At 53.4% G+C, this 18,515-nt stretch overlaps 2 protein-coding genes across 2 annotated transcripts; both read left to right on the top strand.

Annotated features, from left to right (window-relative positions):
- The first annotated feature begins 10,465 nt into the window (after positions 1–10,465).
- LOC124741197 (seminal vesicle major clotting proteins-like) lies at positions 10,466–11,414 on the top strand. Its single transcript, XM_047248701.1, has 2 exons — positions 10,466–10,711; positions 10,995–11,414. Exons 1-2 carry the CDS (start codon positions 10,466–10,468, stop codon positions 11,412–11,414), a joined length of 666 nt encoding a protein of 221 aa, XP_047104657.1.
- Positions 11,415–13,245: 1,831 nt separating this feature from the next.
- On the top strand, positions 13,246–13,800 carry LOC124741198 (seminal vesicle major clotting proteins-like). The gene has a single exon (XM_047248702.1). The coding sequence runs from the start codon at positions 13,246–13,248 to the stop codon at positions 13,798–13,800; it is 555 nt and encodes a 184-aa protein (XP_047104658.1).
- The last annotated feature ends 4,715 nt before the right edge of the window (positions 13,801–18,515 follow it).

Genomic DNA, 18,515 nt, shown 5'->3' on the forward strand with positions numbered 1-18,515 from the left:
GGCTTGCAAGGACAGCACGGCTTGCGAGGACAGCACAGCTTGCGAGGAGAGCACAGCATGCGAGGATAGCTCAACTTAAGAGGACAGCTGAACTTCAGAGGACAGCTCAACTTCAGAGGACAGCTTAACTTGAGAGGACAGCTCAACTTCAGAGGGCAGCTCAACTTGAGAGGACAGCTCAACTTGAGAGGACAGCTCATCCAGAGAGGACAGCTCATCTAGAGAGGACAGCTCAACATCAGAGGACAGCTCAACTTGAAGGAGAGGTCAACTTGAGATGACATCTCAACTTGAGAGGACAGCTCAACTTGAGAGGACAGCTCAACTAGAGAGGACAGCTCAACTAGAGAGGACAGCTCAACTAGAGAGGACAGCTCAACTAGGGAAGACAGCTGAACTAGAGAGGACAGCTCAACTAGAGAGGACAGATCAACTAGAGAAGACAGCTCAACTTGAGAGGACAGCTTAACTTTAGAGGACAGCTCAACTTGAGAGGACAGCTCAACTTGAGAGGACAGCTCAACTTGAGAGGACAGCTCAACCTGAGATGACAGCTCAACTTGAGAGGACAGCTCAACTTGAGAGGACAGCTCAACTTGAGAGGACAGCTCAACTAGAGAGGACAGCTCAACTAGAGAGGACAGCTCAACTTGAGAGGACAGCACAACTTGCGAGGACAGCACAACTTGTGCGGACAGCACAGCTTGCACCGACAGCAAAGCTTGCACCGACAGCAAAGCTTGCAAGGACAGCACGGCTTGCTAAGACAGCACGGATTGCGACGACAGCACGGCTTGCGAGGACAGCACGGCTTGCGAGGACAGCACAGCTTGAGAGAGCAGCACAGCTTGCAGGGACAGCACAGCTTGCGAGGACAACACAGGTTGCGGGGACAGCACAGCTTGCGGGGACAGCACAGCTTGCGGGGACAGCACACCTTGCGGGGACAGCACAGATTGCGAGGACAGCTCAACTTGAGAGGACAGCTCAACCTGAGAGGAAAGCTCAACCTGAGAGGACAGCTCAACTAGAGAGGACAGCTCAACTTTAGAGGACAGCTCAACTTGAGAGGACAATTCAACTTGAGAGGACAGCTCAACTTGAGAGGGCAGCTCAACTTGAGAGGGCAGCTCAACTTCAGAGGGCAGTTCAACTTCAGAGGGCAGCTCAGCTTGAGATGGCAGCTCAACTTGAGAGGGCAGCTCAACTTGAGAGGACAGCTCAATTTGAGAGGACAGCACAACTTGAGAGGACAGCACAACTTGCGAGGACAGCACAACTTGGGAGGACACCACAGCTTGCGCCGACAGCAAAGCCTGCACAGACAGCAAAGCTTGCAAGGACAGCACGGCTTGCGAGGACAGCACGGATTGCGACGACAGCACGGCTTGCGAGGACAGCACGGCTTGCGAGGACAGCACAGGTTGCGAGAGCAGCTCAACTTGAGAGGACAGGTCAACTTAAAAGGGCAGCTCAACTTCAGAGGGCAGGTCAACTTGAGAGGGCAGCTCAACTTGAGAACGCAGCTCAACTTGAGAGGGCAGCTCAACTTGAGTGTACAGCTCAACTTGAGAGGAAATCTCATCTTGAGAGGACAGCTCAACTTGAGAGGACAGCTCAACTTAAAAGGGCAGCTCAACTTCAGAGGGCAGCTCAACTTGAGAGGGCAGCTCAACTTGATAGGGCAGCTCAACTTGAGAGGACAGCTCAACTTGAGAGGACAGCTCAACTAGAGAGGACAGCACAACTTAAGAGGACAGCTCAACTTAAGAGGACAGCTCAACTTAAAAGGGCAGCTCAACTTCAGAGGGCAGCTCAACTTGAGAGGGCAGCTCAACTTGAGAGGGCAGCTCAACTTGAGAGGGCAGCTCAACTTGAGTGTACAGCTCAACTTGAGAGGACAGCTCAACTAGAGAGGACAGCTCATCTTGAGAGGATAGCTCAACTTGAGAGGACAGCTCAACTTAAGAGGAGAGCTCAACTTAAAAGGGCAGCTCAACTTCAGAGGGCAGCTCAACTTGAGAGGGCAGCTCAACTTGATAGGGCAGCTCAACTTGAGAGGACAGCTCAACTTGAGAGGACAGCTCAACTAGAGAGGACAGCTCAACTAGAGAGGACAGCTCAACTAGAGAGGACAGCTCAACTAGGAAAGACAGCTGAACTAGAGAGGACAGCTCAACTAGAGAGGACAGATCAACTAGAGAAGACAGCTCAACTTGAGAGGACAGCTTAACTTTAGAGGACAGCTCAACTTGAGAGGACAGCTCAACTTCAGAGGACAGCTCAACTTGAGAGGACAGCTCAACCTGAGATGACAGCTCAACTTGAGAGGACAGCTCAACTTGCGAGGGCAGCTCAACTTCAGAGGGCAGCTCAACTTGAGAGGACAGCTCAACTTGCGAGGACAGCACAACTTGTGCGGACAGCACAGCTTGCACCGACAGCACAGCTTGCACCGACAGCAAAGCTTGCAAGGACAGCACGGCTTGCTAAGACAGCACGGATTGCGACGACAGCACGGCTTGCGAGGACAGCACGGCTTGCGCGGACAGCACAGCTTGAGAGAGCAGCACAGCTTGCAGGGACAGCACAGCTTGCGAGGACAACACAGGTTGCGGGGACAGCACAGCTTGCGGGGACAGCACAGCTTGCGGGGACAGCACACCTTGCGGGGACAGCACAGATTGCGAGGACAGCTCAACTTGAGAGGACAGCTCAACCTGAGAGGAAAGCTCAACCTGAGAGGACAGCTCAACTAGAGAGGACAGCTCAACTTTAAAGGACAGCTCAACTTGAGAGGACAATTCAACTTGAGAGGACAGCTCAACTTGAGAGGGCAGCTCAACTTGAGAGGGCAGCTCAACTTCAGAGGGCAGCTCAACTTCAGAGGGCAGCTCAGCTTGAGAGGGCAGCTCAACTTGAGAGGGCAGCTCAACTTGAGAGGACAGCTCAATTTGAGAGGACAGCACAACTTGAGAGGACAGCACAACTTGCGAGGACAGCACAACTTGGGAGGACACCACAGCTTGCGCCGACAGCAAAGCTTGCACTGACAGCAAAGCTTGCAAGGACAGCACGGCTTGCGAGGACAGCACGGATTGCGACGACAGCACGGCTTGCGAGGACAGCACGGCTTGCGAGGACAGCACAGGTTGCGAGAGCAGCTCAACTTGAGAGGACAGGTCAACTTAAAAGGGCAGCTCAACTTCAGAGGGCAGCTCAACTTGAGAGGGCAGCTCAACTTGAGAACGCAGCTCAACTTGAGAGGGCAGCTCAACTTGAGTGTACAGCTCAACTTGAGAGGAAATCTCATCTTGAGAGGACAGCTCAACTTGAGAGGACAGCTCAACTTAAAAGGGCAGCTCAACTTCAGAGGGCAGCTCAACTTGAGAGGGCAGCTCAACTTGATAGGGCAGCTCAACTTGAGAGGACAGCTCAACTTGAGAGGACAGCTCAACTAGAGAGGACAGCACAACTTAAGAGGACAGCTCAACTTAAAAGGGCAGCTCAACTTCAGAGGGCAGCTCAACTTGAGAGGGCAGCTCAACTTGAGAGGGCAGCTCAACTTGAGAGGGCAGCTCAACTTGAGTGGGCAGCTCAACTTGAGAGGGTAGCTCAACTTGAGTGTACAGCTCAACTTGAGAGGAAATCTCAAGCTGAGAGGACACCTCAACCTGAGAGGACAGCTCAACTTGAGAGGACAGTCCAACTGTAGAGGACAGCAGAACTGTAGAGGACAGCAGAACTGTAGAGGACAGCTCAACTTGAGAGGACACCTCAACTTGAGAGGACAGCTCAACTTGAGAGGACAGCTCAACTTGAGAGGACAGCTCAACTTGAGAGGACAGCTCAACTCGAGAGGACAGCACAACTTGAGAGGACAGCACAACTTGCGAGGACAGCACAACTTGCGAGGACAGCAAAGCTTGCGAGGACAGCAAAGCTTGTGTGGACAGCAAAACTTGTGAGGACAGCACGGCTTGCGAGGACAGCAAGGCTTGCGTGGACAGCATGGCTTCCGAGGACAGCACGGCTTGCGAGGACAGCACGGCTTGTGAAGACAGCATGGCTTGCGAGGACAGCACGGCTTGCGAGGACAGCTCGGCTTGCTAGGACAGCACAGCTTGCGAGGACAGCACAGCTTGCGAGGACAGCACAGCTTGCGAGGACAGCACAGCTTGCGATGACAGCACAACTTGCGAGGACAGCACGGCTTGCGAGGACAGCTCAACTTGAGAGGACAGCTCAACTTGAGAGGACAGCTCAACTTGAGAGGACAGCTCAACCTGAGAGGACAGCTCAACTTGAGAGGACAGCTTAACTTGAGAGGACAGCTCAACTTGAGAGGGCAGCTCAACTTGAGAGGACAGCTCAACTTGAGAGGACAGCTCATCTACAGAGGACAGCTCATCTAGAGAGGACAGCTCAACATCAGAGGACAGCTCAACTTGAAGGAGAGGTCAACTTGAGAGGACATCTCAACTTGAGAGGACAGCTCAACTTGAGAGGACAGCTCAACTTGAGAGGACAGCTCAACTAGAGAGGGCAGCTCATCTTGAGAGGACAGCTCAACTTGAGAGGACAGCTCAACTTGAGAGGACAGCTCAACTTGGGAGGGCAGCTCAACTTGAGAGGGCAGCTCAACTTGAGAGGGCAGCTCAACTTGAGAGGGCAGCTCAACTTGAGAGGAAATCTCAACCTGAGAGGACACCTCAACCTGAGAGGACAGCTCAACTTGAGAGGACAGTCCAACTGTAGAGGACAGCTCAACTGTAGAGGACAGCTCAACTTGAGAGGACAGCTCAACTTGAGAGGACAGCACAACTTGCGAGGACAGCACAACTTGCGAGGACAGCAAAGCTTGCGAGGACAGCAAAGCTTGAGAGGACAGCAAAGTTTGTGATGACAGCATGGCTTGCGAGGACAGCAAGGCTTGCGTGGACAGCACGTCTTCCGAGGACAGCACGGCTTGCGAGGACAGCACGGCTTGCGAGGACAGCACAGCTTGCGAGGACAGCACGGCTTGCAAGGACAGCACGGCTTGCAAGGACAGCACAGCTTGCGATGACAGCACAACTTGCGAGGACAGCACGGCTTGCGAGGACAGCTCAACTTGAGAGGACAGCTCAACTTGAGAGGACAGCTCAACTTGAGAGGACAGCTCAACCTGAGAGGACAGCTCAACTTGAGAGGACAGCTTAACTTGAGAGGACAGCTCAACTTGAGAGGGCAGCTCAACTTGAGAGGACAGCTCAACTTGAGAGGACAGCTCATCTACAGAGGACAGCTCATCTAGAGAGGACAGCTCAACATCAGAGGTCAGCTCAACTTGAAGGAGAGGTCAACTTGAGAGGACATCTCAACTTGAGAGGACAGCTCAACTTGAGAGGACAGCTCAACTTGAGAGGACAGCTCAACTAGAGAGGGCAGCTCATCTTGAGAGGACAGCTCAACTTGAGAGGACAGCTCAACTTGAGAGGACAGCTCAACTTGGGAGGGCAGCTCAACTTGAGAGGGCAGCTCAACTTGAGAGGGCAGCTCAACTTGAGAGGGCAGCTCAACTTGAGAGGAAATCTCAACCTGAGAGGACACCTCAACCTGAGAGGACAGCTCAACTTGAGAGGACAGTCCAACTGTAGAGGACAGCTCAACTGTAGAGGACAGCTCAACTTGAGAGGACAGCTCAACTTGAGAGGACAGCACAACTTGCGAGGACAGCACAACTTGCGAGGACAGCAAAGCTTGCGAGGACAGCAAAGCTTGAGAGGACAGCAAAGTTTGTGATGACAGCATGGCTTGCGAGGACAGCAAGGCTTGCGTGGACAGCACGTCTTCCGAGGACAGCACGGCTTGCGAGGACAGCACGGCTTGCGAGGACAGCACAGCTTGCGAGGACAGCACGGCTTGCAAGGACAGCACGGCTTGCAAGGACAGCATGGCTTGCGAGGACAGCACGGCTTGCAAGGACAGCTCATTTTGAGAGGACAGCTCAACTTGAGAGGACAGCTCAACTTGAGAGGACAGCTCAACTTGAGTGGACAGCTTAACTTGAGAGGACAGCTCAACTTGAGAGGACAGCTCAACTTGAGAGGACAGCTCATCTAGAGAGGACAGCTCATCTGGAGAGGACAGCTCATCTAGAGAGGACAGCTCAACATCAGAGGACAGCTCAACTTGAAGGAGAGGTCAACTTAAGAGGACATCTCAACTTGAGAGGACAGCTCAACTTGAGAGGACAGCTTAACTTGAGAGGACAGCTCAACTTCAGAGGACAGCTCAACTTCAGAGGACAGCTCAAGTTGAGAGGACAGCTCAACTAGAGAAGACAGCGCAACTTGAGAGGTCAGCTCAAGTTGAGAGGACAGCTCAAGTTGAGAGGACAGCTCAACTTGAGAGGACAGCTCAACTTGAGAGGACAGCTCAAGTTGAGAGGACAGCTCAACTTGAGAGGACAGCTCAACTTGAGAAGACAGCTCAACTTGAGAGGACGGCACAACATGAAAGGACAGCACAACTTGAGAGGACAGCTCAACTTGACAGGACAGCTCAACTTGAGAGGACAGCTCAGCCTGAGAGGACAGCTTAACTTGAGAGGACAGCTCAACTTGAGAGGACAGCACTACTTGAGAGGAAAGCACAACTTGCGAGGACAGCAAAGCTTGTGAGGACAGCACAGCTTGCCGGGACAGCACGGCTTTCTAGGACAGCACAGCTTGCGAGGACAGCACAGCTTGTGAGGACTGCACAGCTTGCGAGGACAGCACAGCTTGCGAGGACAGCACAGCTTGCAAGGACAGCACGGCTTGTGAGGACAGCACAGCTTGCGAGGACAGCACAGCTTGTGAGGACAGCACAGCTTGCGAGGACAGCACAGTTTGCGAGGACAGCACAGCTTGCGAGGACAGCACTGCTTGATAGGACAGCTCAACTTGAGAGAACAGCTCAACTTGTGAGGACAGCTCAACGTGAGAGAACAGCTCAACTAGAGAGGACAGCTCAACTTGAGAGGACAGCTCAACTTGAGAGGACAGCACAACTTGCGAGGACAGCACAACTTGCGAGGACAGCAAAGCTTGTGAGGACAGCAAAGCTTGAGAGGACAGCAAAGTTTGTGATGACAGCACGGCTTGCGAGGACAGCACGCCTTTCCAGGACAGCACGGCTTGCAAGGACAGCACGGCTTGCGTGGACAGCACGGCGTGTGAGGACAGCACGGGTTGCGAGGACAGCACGGGTTGCGAGGACAGCACGGCAAGCGAGGACAGCATGGCTTGCGAGGACAGCACAGGTTGTGAGGACAGGACAGATTGCGAGGACAGCAAAGCTTTCAAGGACAGCACAGCTTCCGAGGACAGCACAGCTTCCGAGGACAGCAAAGCTTCCGATGACAGCACAGCTTGCGAGGACAGCACAGCTTGCGTGGACAGCACAGCTTGCGAAGACAGCACAGCTTGCAAGGACTGCACAGCTTGCGAGGAGAGCACATCTTGTGAGGACAGCACAGCTTGCGAGGACAGCACAGCTTGCGAGGACAGCACAGATTGCGAGGACAGCACAGCTTGTGAGGACAGCATAGCTTGCGAGAACTGCACAGCTTGCGAGGACAGCACAGCTTGCGAGGACAGCATAGCTTGCGAGAACAGCACACCTTGTGGGGACAGCACAGCTTGCGGGGACAGCTAAACTTGAGAGGAGTGCTCAACTAGAGAGGACAGATCAACTAGAGAGGACAGATCAACTTGAGAGGACAGATCAACTGGCGAGGACAGCTCAACTTGCTAGGACAGCTAGACTTACGAGAACAGCTCAACCTGCCAGGACAGCTCAACTTGAGAGGAGAGCACAACTTGAGAAGACAGCTCAACTTGTGAGGACGGCTCAACTTGAGACGACAGCTCAGTTTGAGACAACAGCACAACTTGAGAGGACAGCTCAACTTGAGAGGACAGCTCCACTAGAGCGGATAGCTCAACTTGAGAGGACAGCTCTACTTGAGAGGACAGCTCTACTTGAGAGGACAGCTCAACTTGAGAGGACACCTCAACTTGAGAGGATAGCTCAACTTGAGAGGACACCTCATTTTGAGAGGACACCTCAACCTGAGAGGACACCTCAACTTGAAAGGACACCTCAACTTGAGAAGATACCTCAACTTGAGAGGACAGCTCAATTTGAGAGGACAGCTCAACTTGAGAGGACAGCTCGATTTGAGAGGACAGCTCAACTTGAGAGGACAGCTCATATTGAGAGGTCAGCTCAACTTGAGAGGACAGCTACACTTGAGAGGACAGCACAACTTGGGAGGACAGCACAACTTGAGAGGGCAGCACAACTTGAGAGGACAGTACAACTTGCGAGGACAGCACAACTTGCACTAACAGCACAACTTGGGAGGACAGCACAGCTTGCGAGGACGGCACAGCTTGCGAGGACAGCACAGCTTGCGAGGACAGCGCAGCTTGCAAGGAGAGCTCAACTTGCGAGGACAGCTCAACTTGAGAGGACAGCACTACTTGAGAGGACAGCACAAGTTGCGATGATAGCAAAGCTTGCAAGGACAGCACAGCTTGTGAGGACAGCACGGCTAGCGAGGACAGTACGATTTGCGAGGACAGGTCGGCTGGCGAGGACAGCACGGCTTGCGAGGACAGCACGGGTTGCGAGGACAGCACAGGTTGTGAGGACAGCACAGCTTGCGAGGACAGCACAGCTTGCGAGGACATCACTGCTTGTGAGGACAGCACAGCTTGCGAGGTCAGCACAGCTTGCGAGGACAGCACAGCTTGCGAGGACAGCACAGCTTGCGAGGACAGCACAGCTTGCGAGGACAGTACAGCTTGCAAGGACAGCACAGCTTGCGAGGACAGCACAGCTTGCGAGGACAGCACAGCTTGCGAGGACAGTACAGCTTGCAAGGACAGCACAGCTTGCGAGGACAGCACAGCTTGCGAGGACAGCACACCTTGCAAAGACGGCACAGCTTGCGTAGACGGCACAGCCTGCGAGGACAGCTCAACTTGAGAGGACAGCTCAACTTGAGAGGACAGCTCAACTTGAGAGGACAGCTCAACGTCAGAGGACAGCTCAACTTGAGAGGTCAGCTCAACGTGAGAGGACAGCCCAACTTGAGAGGACAGCGCTATTTGAGAGGAAAGCACAACTTGCGAGGACAGCAATGCTTGTGAGGACAGCACAGCTTGCCAGGACAGCACGGCTTTCTAGGACAGCACAGCTTGCGAGCACAGCACAGCTTGCGAGGAAAGCACAGCTTGCGAGGAAAGCACAGCTTGCGAGGACAGCACAGCTTCCGAGGACAGCACAGCTTGCGAGGACAGCACAGCTTGCGAGGGCAGCACTGCTTGCGAGGACAGCTCAACTTGAGAGGACAGCTCAACTTGTGAGGACGGCTCAACGTGAGAGAACAGCTCAACTAGAGAGGACAGCTCAACTAGAGACGACAGCTCAACTAGGGAAGACAGCTCAACTACAGAGGACAGCTCAACTAGAGAGGACAGATCAACTAGAGAAGACAGCTCAACTTTAGAGGACAGCTCAAGTTGAGAGGACATCTCAACTTGAGAGGACAGCTCAACTTGAGAGGACAGCTCAACCTGAGACGACAGCTCAACTTGAGAGGACAGCACAACTTGAGAGGACAGCACAACTTGGGAGGGCAGCACAACTTGGGCGGACAGCACAGCTTGCGCCGACAGCAAAGCTTGCACCGACAGCAAAGCTTGCAAGGACAGCACGGCTTGCGAGGACAGCACGGATATCGACGACAGCACGGCTTGCGAGGACAGCATGGCTTGCAAGGACAGCACAGCTTGCGAGAGCAGCACAGCTTGCAGCGACAGCACAGCTTGTGAGGACAGCACAGCTTGCGGGGACAGCTCAGCTTGAGGGGACAGCACAGCTTGCGGGGACAGCACAGCTTGCGGGGACAGCACAGCTTGCGGGGACAGCACAGCTTGCGGGGACAGCACATATTACGAGGACAGCTCAACTAGAGAGGACAGCTCAACCTGAGAGGAAAGCTCAACCTGAAAGGACAGCTCAACTAGAGAGGACAGCTCAATTTTAGAGGACAGCTCAACTTGAGATGACAGCTCAACTTGAGAGGACAGGTCAACTTGAGAGGACAGCTCAACTTGACAGGACAGCTCAATTTGACAGCTCAACTTGAGAGGACAGCTCAACTAGAGAGGACAGCTCATCTTGAGAGGACAGCTCAACTTGAGAGGACAGCTCAACTTGAGAGGGCAGCTCAACTTGAGTGTACAGCTCAACTTGAGAGGACAGCTCAAATTGAGAGGACAGCTCAATTTGAGAGGACAGCACAACTTGCGAGGACAGCACAACTTGCGAGGACAGCAAAGCTTGCGAGGACAGCAAAGCTTGTGAGGACAGCAATGCTTGTGAGGACAGCACGGCTTGCGAGGACAGCAAGGCTTGGGTGGACAGCATGGCTTCCGAGGACAGCACGGCTTGCGAGGACAGCACAGCTTGTGAGGACAGCACAGCTTGCGAGGACAGCACAGCTTGCGATGACAGCATGGCTTGCAAGGACAGCACGGCTTGCGAGGACAGCACAGCTTGCGAGGACAGCACAGCTTGCGAGGACAGCACAGCTTGCGAGGACAGCACAGCTTTCGAGGACAGCACAGCTTGTGATGACAGCACAACTTGCGAGGACAGCACGGCTTGCGAGGTCAGCTCAACTTGAGAGGACAGCTCAACTTGAGAGGACAGCTAAACTTGAGAGGACAGCCCACCTTGAGAGAACAGCTCATCTAGAGAGGACAGCTCATCTAGAGAGGACAGCTCAACATCAGAGGACAGCTCAACTTGAAGGAGAAGTGAACTTGAGAGGACAGCTTAACTTGAGAGGACAGCTCAACTTGAGAGGACAGCTCAACTTGAGAGGACAGCTCAACTAGAGAGGGCAGCTCAACTAGAGAGGGCATCTCAACTAGGGAGGTCAGCTCAACTAGAGAGGGAAGCTCAACTTGAGAGGACAGCTCAACTTAAGAGGACAGCTCAACTTGAGAGGGCAGCTCAACTTGAGAGGGCAGCTCAACTTGAGAGGGCAGCTCAACTTGAGAGGGCAGCTCAACTTGAGAGGGCAGCTCATTTTGACAGGGCAGCTCAACTTGAGAGGGCAGCTCAACTTGAGTGTACAGCTCAACTTGAGAGGAAATCTCAACCTGAGAGGACACCTCAACCTGAGAGGACAGCTCAACTTGAGAGGACAGCTCAACTTGAGAGGACAGCTCATCTTGAGTGGACAGCTCAACTTGAGAGGACGGCACAACTTGAAAGGACAGCACAACTTGAGAGGACAGCTCAACTTGAGAGGACAGCTCAACTTGAGAAGACAGCTCAACCTGAGAGGACAGCTTAACTTGAGATGACAGCTCAACTTGAGAGGGCAGCTCAACTTGAGAGGCCAGCACTACTTGAGAGGAAAGCACAACTTGCGAGGACAGCACAACTTGCGAGGACAGCAAAGCTTGCGAGAACAGCACAGCTTGCCAGGACAGCACGGCTTTCTAGGACAGCACAGCTTGAGAGAAAACCACAGCCTGCGAGGACAGCACAGCTTGCGAGGACAGCACAGCTTGCGAGAGCAGCACAGCTTGCAGGGACAGCACAGCTTGCGAGGACAGCACAGCTTGTGGGGACAGCACAGCTGGCGGGGACAGCACAGCTTGCGGGGACGGCACAGCTTGCGGGGACGGCACAGCTTGCGGGGTCAGCACAGCTTGTGGGGACAGCACAGCTTGCGGGGACAGCACACCTTGCGGGGACAGCACAGATTGCGAGGACAGCTCAACTTGGGAGGACAGCTCAACCTGAGAGGAAAGCTCAACCTGAGAGGACAACTCAGCTAGCGAGGACAGCTCAACTTTAGAGGACAGCTCAACTTGAGAGGACAGCACAACTTGCGAGGACAGCACAACTTGCGAGGACAGCAAAGCTTGCGAGGACAGCAAAGCTTGTGAGGACAGCACGGCTTGCAAGGACAGCACGACTTGCGAGGACAGCACAGCTTGCGAGGACAGCATGGCTTGCAAGGACAGCACGGCTTGCGAGGACAGCACAGCTTGCGAGGAGAGCACAGCATGCGAGGATAGCTCAACTTAAGAGGACAGCTGAACTTCAGAGGACAGCTCAACTTCAGAGGACAGCTTAACTTGAGAGGACAGCTCAACTTCAGAGGGCAGCTCAACTTGAGAGGACAGCTCAACTTGAGAGGACAGCTCATCCAGAGAGGACAGCTCATCTAGAGAGGACAGCTCAACATCAGAGGACAGCTCAACTTGAAGGAGAGGTCAACTTGAGATGACATCTCAACTTGAGAGGACAGCTCAACTTGAGAGGACAGCTCAACTAGAGAGGACAGCTCAACTAGAGAGGACAGCTCAACTAGAGAGGACAGCTCAACTAGGGAAGACAGCTGAACTAGAGAGGACAGCTCAACTAGAGAGGACAGATCAACTAGAGAAGACAGCTCAACTTGAGAGGACAGCTTAACTTTAGAGGACAGCTCAACTTGAGAGGACAGCTCAACTTGAGAGGACAGCTCAACTTGAGAGGACAGCTCAACCTGAGATGACAGCTCAACTTGAGAGGACAGCTCAACTTGAGAGGACAGCTCAACTTGAGAGGACAGCTCAACTAGAGAGGACAGCTCAACTAGAGAGGACAGCTCAACTTGAGAGGACAGCACAACTTGCGAGGACAGCACAAATTGTGCGGACAGCACAGCTTGCACCGACAGCAAAGCTTGCACCGACAGCAAAGCTTGCAAGGACAGCACGGCTTGCTAAGACAGCACGGATTGCGACGACAGCACGGCTTGCGAGGACAGCACGGCTTGCGAGGACAGCACAGCTTGAGAGAGCAGCACAGCTTGCAGGGACAGCTTAGCTTGCGAGGACAACACAGGTTGCGGGGACAGCACAGCTTGCGGGGACAGCACAGCTTGCGGGGACAGCACACCTTGCGGGGACAGCACAGATTGCGAGGACAGCTCAACTTGAGAGGACAGCTCAACCTGAGAGGAAAGCTCAACCTGAGAGGACAGCTCAACTAGAGAGGACAGCTCAACTTTAGAGGACAGCTCAACTTGAGAGGACAATTCAACTTGAGAGGACAGCTCAACTTGAGAGGGCAGCTCAACTTGAGAGGGCAGCTCAACTTCAGAGGGCAGTTCAACTTCAGAGGGCAGCTCAGCTTGAGATGGCAGCTCAACTTGAGAGGGCAGCTCAACTTGAGAGGACAGCTCAATTTGAGAGGACAGCACAACTTGAGAGACAGCACAACTTGCGAGGACAGCACAACTTGGGAGGACACCACAGCTTGCGCCGACAGCAAAGCCTGCACAGACAGCAAAGCTTGCAAGGACAGCACGGCTTGCGAGGACAGCACGGATTGCGACGACAGCACGGCTTGCGAGGACAGCACGGCTTGCGAGGACAGCACAGGTTGCGAGAGCAGCTCAACTTGAGAGGACAGGTCAACTTAAAAGGGCAGCTCAACTTCAGAGGGCAGGTCAACTTGAGAGGGCAGCTCAACTTGAGAACGCAGCTCAACTTGAGAGGGCAGCTCAACTTGAGTGTACAGCTCAACTTGAGAGGAAATCTCATCTTGAGAGGACAGCTCAACTTGAGAGGACAGCTCAACTTAAAAGGGCAGCTCAACTTCAGAGGGCAGCTCAACTTGAGAGGGCAGCTCAACTTGATAGGGCAGCTCAACTTGAGAGGACAGCTCAACTTGAGAGGACAGCTCAACTAGAGAGGACAGCACAACTTAAGAGGACAGCTCAACTTAAGAGGACAGCTCAACTTAAAAGGGCAGCTCAACTTCAGAGGGCAGCTCAACTTGAGAGGGCAGCTCAACTTGAGAGGGCAGCTCAACTTGAGAGGGCAGCTCAACTTGAGTGTACAGCTCAACTTGAGAGGACAGCTCAACTAGAGAGGACAGCTCATCTTGAGAGGATAGCTCAACTTGAGAGGACAGCTCAACTTAAGAGGAGAGCTCAACTTAAAAGGGCAGCTCAACTTCAGAGGGCAGCTCAACTTGAGAGGGCAGCTCAACTTGATAGGGCAGCTCAACTTGAGAGGACAGCTCAACTTGAGAGGACAGCTCAACTAGAGAGGACAGCTCAACTAGAGAGGACAGCTCAACTAGAGAGGACAGCTCAACTAGGAAAGACAGCTGAACTAGAGAGGACAGCTCAACTAGAGAGGACAGATCAACTAGAGAAGACAGCTCAACTTGAGAGGACAGCTTAACTTTAGAGGACAGCTCAACTTGAGAGGACAGCTCAACTTCAGAGGACAGCTCAACTTGAGAGGACAGCTCAACCTGAGATGACAGCTCAACTTGAGAGGACAGCTCAACTTGCGAGGGCAGCTCAACTTCAGAGGGCAGCTCAACTTGAGAGGACAGCTCAACTTGCGAGGACAGCACAACTTGTGCGGACAGCACAGCTTGCACCGACAGCAAAGCTTGCACCGACAGCAAAGCTTGCAAGGACAGCACGGCTTGCTAAGACAGCACGGATTGCGACGACAGCACGGCTTGCGAGGACAGCACGGCTTGCGCGGACAGCACAGCTTGAGAGAGCAGCACAGCTTGCAGGGACAGCACAGCTTGCGAGGACAACACAGGTTGCGGGGACAGCACAGCTTGCGGGGACAGCACAGCTTGCGGGGACAGCACACCTTGCGGGGACAGCACAGATTGCGAGGACAGCTCAACTTGAGAGGACAGCTCAACCTGAGAGGAAAGCTCAACCTGAGAGGACAGCTCAACTAGAGAGGACAGCTCAACTTTAAAGGACAGCTCAACTTGAGAGGACAATTCAACTTGAGAGGACAGCTCAACTTGAGAGGGCAGCTCAACTTGAGAGGGCAGCTCAACTTCAGAGGGCAGCTCAACTTCAGAGGGCAGCTCAGCTTGAGAGGGCAGCTCAACTTGAGAGGGCAGCTCAACTTGAGAGGACAGCTCAATTTGAGAGGACAGCACAACTTGAGAGGACAGCACAACTTGCGAGGACAGCACAACTTGGGAGGACACCACAGCTTGCGCCGACAGCAAAGCTTGCACTGACAGCAAAGCTTGCAAGGACAGCACGGCTTGCGAGGACAGCACGGATTGCGACGACAGCACGGCTTGCGAGGACAGCACGGCTTGCGAGGACAGCACAGGTTGCGAGAGCAGCTCAACTTGAGAGGACAGGTCAACTTAAAAGGGCAGCTCAACTTCAGAGGGCAGCTCAACTTGAGAGGGCAGCTCAACTTGAGAACGCAGCTCAACTTGAGAGGGCAGCTCAACTTGAGTGTACAGCTCAACTTGAGAGGAAATCTCATCTTGAGAGGACAGCTCAACTTGAGAGGACAGCTCAACTTAAAAGGGCAGCTCAACTTCAGAGGGCAGCTCAACTTGAGAGGGCAGCTCAACTTGATAGGGCAGCTCAACTTGAGAGGACAGCTCAACTTGAGAGGACAGCTCAACTAGAGAGGACAGCACAACTTAAGAGGACAGCTCAACTTAAAAGGGCAGCTCAACTTCAGAGGGCAGCTCAACTTGAGAGGGCAGCTCAACTTGAGAGGGCAGCTCAACTTGAGAGGGCAGCTCAACTTGAGTGGGCAGCTCAACTTGAGAGGGTAGCTCAACTTGAGTGTACAGCTCAACTTGAGAGGAAATCTCAAGCTGAGAGGACACCTCAACCTGAGAGGACAGCTCAACTTGAGAGGACAGTCCAACTGTAGAGGACAGCAGAACTGTAGAGGACAGCAGAACTGTAGAGGACAGCTCAACTTGAGAGGACACCTCAACTTGAGAGGACAGCTCAACTTGAGAGGACAGCTCAACTTGAGAGGACAGCTCAACTTGAGAGGACAGCTCAACTCGAGAGGACAGCACAACTTGAGAGGACAGCACAACTTGCGAGGACAGCACAACTTGCGAGGACAGCAAAGCTTGCGAGGACAGCAAAGCTTGTGTGGACAGCAAAACTTGTGAGGACAGCACGGCTTGCGAGGACAGCAAGGCTTGCGTGAACAGCATGGCTTCCGAGGACAGCACGGCTTGCGAGGACAGCACGGCTTGTGAGGACAGCATGGCTTGCGAGGACAGCACGGCTTGCGAGGACAGCTCGGCTTGCTAGGACAGCACAGCTTGCGAGGACAGCACAGCTTGCGAGGACAGCACAGCTTGCGAGGACAGCACAGCTTGCGATGACAGCACAACTTGCGAGGACAGCACGGCTTGCGAGGACAGCTCAACTTGAGAGGACAGCTCAACTTGAGAGGACAGCTCAACTTGAGAGGACAGCTCAACCTGAGAGGACAGCTCAACTTGAGAGGACAGCTTAACTTGAGAGGACAGCTCAACTTGAGAGGGCAGCTCAACTTGAGAGGACAGCTCAACTTGAGAGGACAGCTCATCTACAGAGGACAGCTCATCTAGAGAGGACAGCTCAACATCAGAGGACAGCTCAACTTGAAGGAGAGGTCAACTTGAGAGGACATCTCAACTTGAGAGGACAGCTCAACTTGAGAGGACAGCTCAACTTGAGAGGACAGCTCAACTAGAGAGGGCAGCTCATCTTGAGAGGACAGCTCAACTTGAGAGGACAGCTCAACTTGAGAGGACAGCTCAACTTGGGAGGGCAGCTCAACTTGAGAGGGCAGCTCAACTTGAGAGGGCAGCTCAACTTGAGAGGGCAGCTCAACTTGAGAGGAAATCTCAACCTGAGAGGACACCTCAACCTGAGAGGACAGCTCAACTTGAGAGGACAGTCCAACTGTAGAGGACAGCTCAACTGTAGAGGACAGCTCAACTTGAGAGGACAGCTCAACTTGAGAGGACAGCACAACTTGCGAGGACAGCACAACTTGCGAGGACAGCAAAGCTTGCGAGGACAGCAAAGCTTGAGAGGACAGCAAAGTTTGTGATGACAGCATGGCTTGCGAGGACAGCAAGGCTTGCGTGGACAGCACGTCTTCCGAGGACAGCACGGCTTGCGAGGACAGCACGGCTTGCGAGGACAGCACAGCTTGCGAGGACAGCACGGCTTGCAAGGACAGCACGGCTTGCAAGGACAGCACAGCTTGCGATGACAGCACAACTTGCGAGGACAGCACGGCTTGCGAGGACAGCTCAACTTGAGAGGACAGCTCAACTTGAGAGGACAGCTCAACTTGAGAGGACAGCTCAACCTGAGAGGACAGCTCAACTTGAGAGGACAGCTTAACTTGAGAGGACAGCTCAACTTGAGAGGGCAGCTCAACTTGAGAGGACAGCTCAACTTGAGAGGACAGCTCATCTACAGAGGACAGCTCATCTAGAGAGGACAGCTCAACATCAGAGGACAGCTCAACTTGAAGGAGAGGTCAACTTGAGAGGACATCTCAACTTGAGAGGACAGCTCAACTTGAGAGGACAGCTCAACTTGAGAGGACAGCTCAACTAGAGAGGGCAGCTCATCTTGAGAGGACAGCTCAACTTGAGAGGACAGCTCAACTTGAGAGGACAGCTCAACTTGGGAGGGCAGCTCAACTTGAGAGGGCAGCTCAACTTGAGAGGGCAGCTCAACTTGAGAGGGCAGCTCAACTTGAGAGGAAATCTCAACCTGAGAGGACACCTCAACCTGAGAGGACAGCTCAACTTGAGAGGACAGTCCAACTGTAGAGGACAGCTCAACTGTAGAGGACAGCTCAACTTGAGAGGACAGCTCAACTTGAGAGGACAGCACAACTTGCGAGGACAGCACAACTTGCGAGGACAGCAAAGCTTGCGAGGACAGCAAAGCTTGAGAGGACAGCAAAGTTTGTGATGACAGCATGGCTTGCGAGGACAGCAAGGCTTGCGTGGACAGCACGTCTTCCGAGGACAGCACGGCTTGCGAGGACAGCACGGCTTGCGAGGACAGCACAGCTTGCGAGGACAGCACGGCTTGCAAGGACAGCACGGCTTGCAAGGACAGCATGGCTTGCGAGGACAGCACGGCTTGCAAGGACAGCTCATTTTGAGAGGACAGCTCAACTTGAGAGGACAGCTCAACTTGAGAGGACAGCTCAACTTGAGTGGACAGCTTAACTTGAGAGGACAGCTCAACTTGAGAGGACAGCTCAACTTGAGAGGACAGCTCATCTAGAGAGGACAGCTCATCTGGAGAAGACAGCTCATCTAGAGAGGACAGCTCAACATCAGAGGACAGCTCAACTTGAAGGAGAGGTCAACTTAAGAGGACATCTCAACTTGAGAGGACAGCTCAACTTGAGAGGACAGCTTAACTTGAGAGGACAGCTCAACTTCAGAGGACAGCTCAACTTCAGAGGACAGCTCAAGTTGAGAGGACAGCTCAACTAGAGAAGACAGCGCAACTTGAGAGGTCAGCTCAAGTTGAGAGGACAGCTCAAGTTGAGAGGACAGCTCAACTTGAGAGGACAGCTCAACTTGAGAGGACAGCTCAAGTTGAGAGGACAGCTCAACTTGAG

Source organism: Schistocerca piceifrons, unplaced genomic scaffold, assembly GCF_021461385.2.
Source record: "Schistocerca piceifrons isolate TAMUIC-IGC-003096 unplaced genomic scaffold, iqSchPice1.1 HiC_scaffold_1883, whole genome shotgun sequence".
NCBI lineage: Eukaryota > Metazoa > Arthropoda > Insecta > Orthoptera > Acrididae > Schistocerca > Schistocerca piceifrons.